The sequence below is a fragment of the Bison bison genome, unplaced genomic scaffold, assembly GCF_000754665.1.
Source record: "Bison bison bison isolate TAMUID 2011002044 unplaced genomic scaffold, Bison_UMD1.0 scf7180017864312, whole genome shotgun sequence".
NCBI lineage: Eukaryota > Metazoa > Chordata > Mammalia > Artiodactyla > Bovidae > Bison > Bison bison.
In genome coordinates, this window is record NW_011494884.1 from 809,262 (window position 1) to 818,684 (window position 9,423).

The 9,423-nt window shown below is 42.9% G+C and overlaps 1 protein-coding gene across 1 annotated transcript in view; it reads left to right on the forward strand.

Annotated features, from left to right (window-relative positions):
• Nucleotides 1-2,347, forward strand: part of GPR133 (G protein-coupled receptor 133) — a 177,706-nt gene extending 175,359 nt beyond the window's left edge. Inside the window, exon 26 of the mRNA XM_010852442.1 lies at nt 133-2,347. Within this exon, the coding sequence (XP_010850744.1) occupies nt 133-228 (96 nt within the window). The 3' untranslated portion in view covers nt 229-2,347. The remainder of the gene's footprint in view (nt 1-132) is intronic.
• Nucleotides 2,348-9,423: the final 7,076 nt, after the last annotated feature.

Sequence of the window (9,423 nt, forward strand, 5' to 3'; positions counted from 1 at the left end):
GCCCCTTCCTCAAACTAGGGAGGATTCTCAGGCAGCTTTCTGGCCCAAGGCTTTGCTCTCCCACTCCCGGGGCACCATGGGTTTCTTGTCTGGGAGCAGAGTCTTCACTCCTCACTCCTTTGTGGTTTGCAGATGAACGGGACCCGGCCTGCTACGGGCTCCACCAGGCTCAGCCCTTGGGACAAGAGCAGTCACTCCGGACACCGCGTGGACCTGTCTGCCGTGTGAGCAGAGAGGCTGAAGACCCGGCCGGCCTGCTGCTCAGAACCCCTCTACCTGCTGCAAACAGAACGCAAGCAACGCTCTGCTGTCGCCACTGGGACCCTCTCCTCGTTACCGTCTGGACCCGGGGGTCACAGTCCCGAGAGAGCTGTTCTCACCTGTGATCTGCCCATGTGACAGTCTGCCAGTCTGCCTGCAGCCTGATACACAGAGGAGAGGGTGGGACCCTGGGGTACACACTTCCATTTCATCCCTGCCAGCGCACACACAGCACAGGACCCTCCACACTGGGCGCACAGGGGCCATAGCACCGGTGAGAAGTTTAACCTCTGCCTTGTGATGGGGACTTTGGACCAAAGTCCTGCTGTATGCAGGGGAAGGTCAGGCTGAGGCAGCTGCCCATGAGCATGTTTTCTACCTGCCGACTCCACCTAACAACAGGGTCCCCAATGCCAGGCACCTGCCAAAGAGTGATTCTTTCTGCAGGGTGGTGTCAGCCTGGGCCAGCCCCACGTCTGCTCGCATGGCTGTGCTGGGCCTCTGCTGATGCCCAGGGCTGTGGGGTGGAGATGCTGGCTGCCCAGACCCTGTCTGTGCATGGGGATCTCGCTAAGGCAAAGAGCTCCACCGAGGGTGGAGTCTTCTGCTCCGAAAGCATCTCAGCCCCTTCCTCATGAGTTTTTGCTCTTCAAATTCAAAGTCAGCCTTAAAATCCACCCCCTCCTCCTTTCCTGGCACCTGAGCCTCCTCTATGTTCACGATGGGCCAGAAGAGCCACCGTTTTCCAAGGCATAACATCCCTAGGATTTCTTCCTCATCACTTGCAAGTACTTTTCCAGTTTTCCAAAGAGTGGATTACAGTGGAGAGTAGCACGGTACGGTACGTGACTGCACATTGCTGCAAAGATGCCTTGACAGAGCCACGTGGCAGGCTGCTCTTGAGTGCGGGGGAGAATCAAGAACCCCGTCCTGACGGACCTAGGGAGGTGGGGGGTGGCACTGGCTGTGTCTTCTGAGTTGATGTTTATTTATAGGCCTAGACCTGGACTCAGCCCCCCAGGAAACGGAATGATCCTTACGACCCCATGTTTGGGCGAGATCCCGTGGAACGCTAGGGTTTGCGATCCTAGATGTGAACCAAAACACCGTGGAGTTGTTGGGAAGCAAGACTGCGAAAGGTTGCACTGTGATGACAGCACTAAGAGTGCTTGTGAAATGTGTGGGTAAGAAATTCCAACCTGTTTTTGATACTGGAAAATCTTCCTTGAAAACTGTGACGGCGATAGCATTAAAGCCCCGCCCCCCCACGACCATCCCGCCCTGTCCCCTCACCTCTGCTTTGTCTCCTGGTGAGTTTCTCTGTGGTTTTGTAGACCTTCTCCCATCTTCCTCTGCACCTTCATAAAGGAACTGCCCTGATGACGATGAGTGTTAACAGTCATCTTCAAGCATCTCCTGCTGTGTTGAGGGTGGGACACAGTTGCATGTTAATGGAGGGGTTAACCTCTGTCCCTCCACAGGGAGGAGGGATCTTCAGATGTACCAGCCTTGGCACCTGTGACAGTGCCCTGTGTGGTGACAGTGCCCCTGGGGGGTGAACCTGCCTGATGCAGGCAAAGACCCCAGTGTTTGGTGAAAAGTATGGCTGGCCCCCGCTCTAAGTGTCTTGTGATTCCAGAAGCCAGGTCACCTGTAACTTGGCATTATATCCTTGTGCCCAAGAGCACCTAGAAGTGAGAACACTGTATTCCTAAGATTTACACTTGGATTTTTTTTTTTTCTTATTTAGTTTCTGGTGAAGCAAATCAAATAAGGAACTGTCTTTATTTTACATAGAATTCTTTGTTTTTTTAACTCTGCATATTCACTCTACACAGCTAATATATATCAGGAGAAGTAATGAACAACTTTTTATTTCTAAAAATGAGAGTAGTGCACTTTATTTATAGGCTATATATTTTGGCTTCTGCGGCACTCTATTATCTACACATAATTTGGCCGAAGATAAGCAATTGGAAAGAATTGTGTGTTTAAAGTAGTTTATAGCACCGGAAAGGTGATGAATGCAACTATGTAGTGAATATATGTTGTGACTTTTATGAAATAAACTCTTAATGTCCTTTAAGTAAAATGTGGTCCTTAGCATCTTTTGCTGGTGAAAGGCAAGCAAGGCTGTGTGTCTCTTGACAGAAATCTATTGGGAAACGCACATGGGTAAAATCCTATCCTGGGATTCACTCGACAGACTTCTACTCAGTGCTTTCTATGTCCTCAGCACATTCTGGCTCTGGGGACTCTGCCATAGACGGTGCCCCACCCTACCCAGGAGCCTCCCTGGGTGCCTCCCTGGGTAGGGAAGAATGACAGACAGTGGGATTTTTGCAGCCCTGTGTTCCTCAGGTTAATGTATTGCATGGAATATTGGTGCTGCTTCTTTTTTTTTTTTTAACTTACCAACATATTTTAGCTAATATATCAAAAATATTTCAACACAATATTAAAGAATTATCAAGCTATTTTATATTCTTTTTATATACCAAGTCTTTAAATATGGTTTATTATTTTTTATTAAAAAATTTTGTACAGTTTTTAAAGTTAATACTCCATTTACAGTTATTACAAAATACTGGCTGTATTCCCCATGTTGTACAGTACAGGTCTGTAGTTTATCTTACACCCAATGGTTTGTACCTCCCACTCCCCACCCCTGTACCGCCCCACCACCACTGTGGCCACTAGTTTCTTCTCTGTATCTGTGAGTCTGCTTGTCTTTTGTTATAGTCACTAGTTCATTGTGAACCCCTAGTGTCTCAGGCAGTAAAGAGTCTGCCTGCAATGCAGGAGACCTGGGTTCAACCCCTGGGTTGGGAAGATCCCCTGGAGAAGGGCATGGCAACCCACTCCAGTATTCTTGCCTGGAAAATCCCATGGACAGAGGAGCCTGGAGGGGTACAGTCCACGGGATCACATAGAATTGGACACGACTGAGCATGCAAGTATGGCATAGTTTGTTGTATTTTTGTAGGTTACACACACACACACACACACACACACACACACACACACATACACTGGTGATTCTTCATGGGAGGTTCAAAGATCCTCCCAGCTATAGTTATTCATTTGCTTTGTCATGTTTCTCTTGGTTCCTTTTACACGTGATCTACTTGGTTCTACATCTTGTCTGCTGTGCAGACATCTGCTTTTAAACTTGATGTACTGACATACTGTAGGGACTTCCCTGGTGGTCCAGTGCTTGAGAATTCACTTTGCAATGCAGGGGAAGTGGGTTTGATCCCTGGTCAGGGAACTAAGACATCACATGCTGTGGAGCAGCCAGTCCCTCGTGATGCAACTACTGAGCCTGTGCACCCTGGAGCCTGTGTGCCACCACTAGAGAGTCCATGTGCTGCAACGGAAGAGCCCACGTGCTGCAGCTAAGACCAAACAGCCAAATAAATAAATAATATAACAAAAATTAAGTTGATGTACTCTCTTAAACTGTTTTCCATATTATCAGGTATTATTCATAATTATAATGTATATACATAAACATTTAATTACATATATTTTACCAAAATTTGGCACTATTTTACAATGTAATGATTGCTATGCTTCTATAGCCCTCCAGGCTCCTCTACCATGGAATTCTCCAGGCAAAAATACTGGGCTGGGTAGCCATTCTCTTCTCCAGGGGATCTTTCCAATCAAGGGCTCAAACCCAGGTCTCCTGCATTGCAGATAGAGTCTTTACCAGCTGAGCCACCAAGGAAGCCCTCTATATTATATACAACATATATAATAAGTATTTAGTTATATTCATATTATATGCATTTAATGTATTTTATATCTATTTTACATAGATTGATGGGTATTGGTATCTTTGAGGTTTTTCTGCTTATGACTTTTTTTCTTATATTGATTACTATCCAGGTTAAAATTTCAAAATTGGATTTTTGCATCAAAAAGAGTAAATAATTCCATCACTCTTGAAACATTTTGCCAAAATATTGAAAGTAATTTCTCACTGCCAATGATAACTTATTAATATTCTCGGTTTCCAAATGTTTTACCAGCAAAGAGCATTATCAGTGTTTTTATCACCAACTTAGTATGTGTGAAATGTCATGATTTGCATTTCTCTGCTCACTCCTGGGGCTGAGGTATCTTGCACTTGTGGGCTTGCTTTTTCCTCTTTCTCGTGGAAGCGGGGGATGAACGCACTGACTCTACAGGGGAAACGTTTCCCTTCTTTGTGTACTTCCTCGCTGTGCTCTGAGAGCATCTCAGTCAGATGCTCTTACGGCTGAGGTGAAGGGGGCTTGTTGAGGGTCGGAGTTAGATGATGCCCCCACACCAGCTGTACTGTGAAAGCATGAACCAGAGCCTCCTGCTCGCGGTTTAGGTCCATTTTGGAGACGGGTCAGCGCTCAGGGCATCATTCCGGCTCTCTCTTGGTGTTGGAGGAGGCAGGTGCAGGCCGGGTTGGGTGCCGTGGCTGCCTCTCCTGCCGCAGATTTCCTCCTCCATCAGCCGCAAGCCCTGAGTGTAGTGGCTGGGGCAGGGCGCCCCCAGAAAGGTTGCCTCAAGGTGGAGCCGCATCGCAGTCCTAGAGGGGTTCTGATGCCCTCCGGGTCCCTGCGTGCCTTCCGCCAGAGCCCACAGACCTGCCTTACACAGCAGTGTTCTCAGGCCGTCTTTCCTGCAGAGATTCCTCAGAACTTGGAGTCCAGACACGGAGGACTGTTTTTCTGGGCTGCAATTGGCCTTTAAACTCTTTTTTCACCGTGTTTGGGGAGTTTGGGTGTGAGTCCTGGGCTGTATGGCATGGGCGGGGGGCGCGGTGGGTAGAGGTGGTGCTCTGTTCTCATTATTGGCTAGTTTCCTGCTTCCTGCCTTTTTTTCTAACTTTATTATTATTTTTAATTGAGGTACAGTTGACATACAACATTATAATATTGTTGGGTGCACAACATAATGACTTGACATTTGTATACATTGCAAGATCACCACAAGTCTGATTAATATCTATCATAGTATGTTGCTACAGAATTTCTTTTCTTGTGATGAGAACTTTTAAGACCTATTCTCAAAAACTTTCAAATATGCAAATAAAACATTATTGACTACAGTTACCATGTTGTATGTTATGTCCCCAGGACTTACTTATTTTATAACTGGAACTTTGTATCTTTTTAATTTCCTTCATCCATTTCACCTACCCCCAACACCCTACCCTACCGCCCCATCCCTGTCTCTGGCACTATCAATATACTCCCTGTTTCAATGAGTTTGGCTTTTGTAGATTCTTCTGGTAAGTGAGATCATACAGTTCTTATCTTTCTCTGCCTGACTTATTTCACATGGAAAAATGCCCTTTGGGGACATTCATGTTGTCTCAAACTGCAGGGTTTCCTTCAGCTGAGTAATATTCAGTGTGTAATATATATTCACATGTATCTATATATATATGCCACATTTATTTATCCATTCATTCCTTGACATTGATTCTGTATCCTGCAACTTTATGGAATTCATTTGTTAGTTCCAACAGTTTTTGGTGGAATATTTAGGGTTTTCTAAAAATCCTAATTTCATTTTTCCCTTTATGATTTGGATGATTTTTATTTCTTTTTCTTGCCTTAATTTTCTGGCTAGGATTTCCAGTATTATTTAACTCCTGTGTTGAATAAGAGTGGTAGGAGTGGGCATCCTTGTCTTGTTTCTCATCTTAGAGGGAAAGCTTTCAACCTTTCATTATTGAATATGTTATTTGTGGGCTTGTCAAGTATGGCCTTTATTATGTTGAGTTTTTAACCATGAATGAATATTGTATTTTGCCAAAGAGTTTTCTGCGTCTATTGAGATGGTAATATGATTTTACCTTTTATTCTATTAATATGGTTTATCCCATTATTGATTGAATATGTTGAACCATCCTTGCATCCCAGGGATAAATTATGGTGTATTTTTTTTTTTTTTTAAAGATTCTGTTGAATTCAGTTTGCTAGCATTTTGTTGAAAAATTTTCCATCTGCATTTATCAGAGATATTGGCCTGTGGTTTTCTTTTCTTGTAGTGTCCTAGCCTGGGTTTGATATCTTGGTAATACTGGCCTTGTACAATGAGTTTGAAAGTGTTCTCTCCTTTTCAATTTGTTAGAAGAGTTTGAGAAGGATGGTGTTAGTTTTTCTTTACATTCTTGGTAGAATTCACCCATGAACCATCTGGTCTTGGGCTTTTCTTTTTTGGAAGGTTTTTGATTATTGATTCAACCTCATTACTTTATATTAGTTGGATTTTTTGTATTTTCATGATTCAGTGTTGGTAGGTTGTATCTTTCTAGGAATTTATTCATTCTTCTAGGTTTTCCAATTTGTTGGCATATAATTGTTCATAGTACACTCTTACAATTCTAGTATTTCTGTGGTATTACTTGTAATATGCCCTCTTTAATTTCCAGTTTTGTTTGAGTCCTCTATCTTTTTGTGTGTGCGTGTGTGATACCGTCTCTCAGCTCTAAGTGTCTGAGGCCTTCTCAGGCTGTTCTGTGGACACACCTACTCCATACATCTTATTCCCTCTTGCGATAGAATTCTTAAGCTCACACACCTTCTCTCCATCCTGCAAAGCTCTGGGCTGAGTACTGAGCTTCCTTTTGCTGTCCCAAGGGTGGTGCTGATTGCTCAGATTTGTGGGGTTTCTCCCAGGCTCACATAGTCAGGCCAAATTTCTGCATATGCTCACAGTCCTCTTTCAAAAGCCTCCTCTTGGGGCAGTTGGCAGTATGCACAGGGACCTGCCACATGGTGGTTGTGTGTGTGTGTGTGTCTGTGTGTGTGTGTCTGTATGTGTCTGTGTGTGTGTGTCTGTGTGTCTGTGTATGTGTGTCTGTGTGTGTCTCTGTGTGTGTGTGTCTCTGTGTGTGTGTGTGTCTGGGTGTGTGTCTGTGTGTGTATCTGTGTGTGTGTATGTGTGTATCTGTGTATATCTGTGTGTGTCTCTGTGTGTGTGTGTGACTCATGGAGCACTGAGGGTTCCTGTGGGCCAGCTTGGGGATTAAGGTCCAGCCTCCTCATGGAGTCTGTAATGTGTTGGGGTCTGTGTCTTTTTCATGCAAGAGCCCTGTCTGCTGTTCTCCCAGCCTGCTCCCTGCCCCTGGTAAGGCAGCACATTCTAGCATTTTGCATGGGATGAAAGAGATGTGAGGCTTTGGCAACGTGAACAGTTGGGGAAGCCAGGTGCTCACTCATACTGTCTCGTTTTACCCTGTGGGAGAAATCAGAGTCCAGGAAGCTCTCTCTTGGCCCCAAGTCGTGCAGGGAATGAGTAATGTGGGTAAAATGAAACTGCTCTTCTGCATTTTTAGAGCGTCCAATTTCAGATTGTTTTGCTCTGACAGTACCTGGAACTTCTCCACAGGACTTCTGGATTTCCACAAGGCTTTCTCCTCTGTCGGTTGTTGTCTAAAGGATGATCTTTGGCAGTAAGATGGTAGAAAACTCTTTGTCTGCCATGATGATGTCACTCCAGAGCAAATGCTTCATTTTGATAAAGTGAAATGTATTAGTTTTATCTTTTGTCAATTATACTTTTGGTATTATGTCTAAGAAATATTTAACAAATCTTAGTTTAAAAAGATTTCCTCCTATATTTTCTTCTAGGCATGCTATAGATTTTTTTATTTTATTGAAGTATATTTGATTTACTGTATTGTATTGATTTCTTCTGTACAGCAAAGTGACTCAGTTATATGTATATGTACATATACATAAACATATTCTTTTCCATTATGATTTGTCACAGGGTATTAAATATAGTCTATTCATTTTAATTGTTTTTCTTTTTTATGGCTGAGTAATATTCCATTGTATATATGTACCACATATTCTTTATCCACTCATCTGTCAGTGGGCATCTAGGTTTATCCACTCATCTGTCAATGAGCATCTAGGTTGCTTCCGTGTGTTGGCTATTGTGAATAGTGCTGCTATGAACATAGGGGTGAATGTGTCTTTTCAGATTACAGTTTTATCTGGATATTTACCCAGAAGTGGGATTGGTGGATCGTATGGTAGCTCTATTTTTAGTTTTTTAAAGAGCCTCCATACTGTTTTCCATAGTGGCTGCACCAATTTACATTCCCACGAACAGTGTAGGAGAGTTCCCTTTTCTCCATGCCCTCTTCAGCGTTTGTTATTTGTAGACTTTTTGATGATGGTCGTTCTGACTGGTGTGGATGGATGGATACCTCTTGATTTACATTTCTCTAGTAATTAGTGATGTTGAGCATTTTTCATGTGCCTATTGGCCATTTGTATGTCTCCTTTGGAGAAAGTAGACATGTTTTAGTTTAAAAATTTAAGTATACAATCCTTTTAAGATTAAATTTTGTATAAGGTTTGGAGTTTGAGTCAAGACTCATTCTTTTGCCCATCAGTATTCTTGTGGACATCCGGTTGGGCCAGTCTCCTTCATCTGAGGCTCTGTCCTTTTGCCCTTGAATTGTCTTTGCTCCTTTGTCAAATATCAGTTGACTGTATATGTGTGGTTTTCATTCTGGGATCTCTTGTCTGTTCCATTGTCCATGTGTCTGTTTTTTTCCTACCAATACCACACTGTCTTGATTACTACATCTTTTTACAGCTTTATAGGAAGTCTTGAAATCAGGAAGTGGTGTGAGTCCCCAGACTTTGTTCTTCTCCTTCAGTATTGTGTTGGCTATTCTTGGTATTTTGCCTAGAATTATATTCATATAATTTTTAGAATCAATTTATCAATATATCTAAAGTAGGTTGCTGAGGTATTGATGGGGATTACAATCAGTCTATAAAAACCCATCTTGAACAGTTGATTTCTTAACGTTATTGAATCTTTCAATCCATGAATATGGAGTATCTCTTTATTTATTTAGATCTTTAGAATTGGTATAACATCTTTAAATGCTTGGTAGAATTCAGACTGACTGACTTTTGGGTTCCAAAATATTTTTATACTATGTTTTTAAAAAGTGATTGCTCTAAAGTCTGCAAAACAGATTTCAACTAATCTAAATCCATCTTCAAATAAGAGTGTACCACTGATACTTCAGCCACCTTTAACACTGCAATCTTATTCCTCCCTTCCATTCCTCATGACTTTGTTGTCATTCATTTCCTTATGGTATAATCATCTAATACACTGTTACTCTGTGTGCTGTGC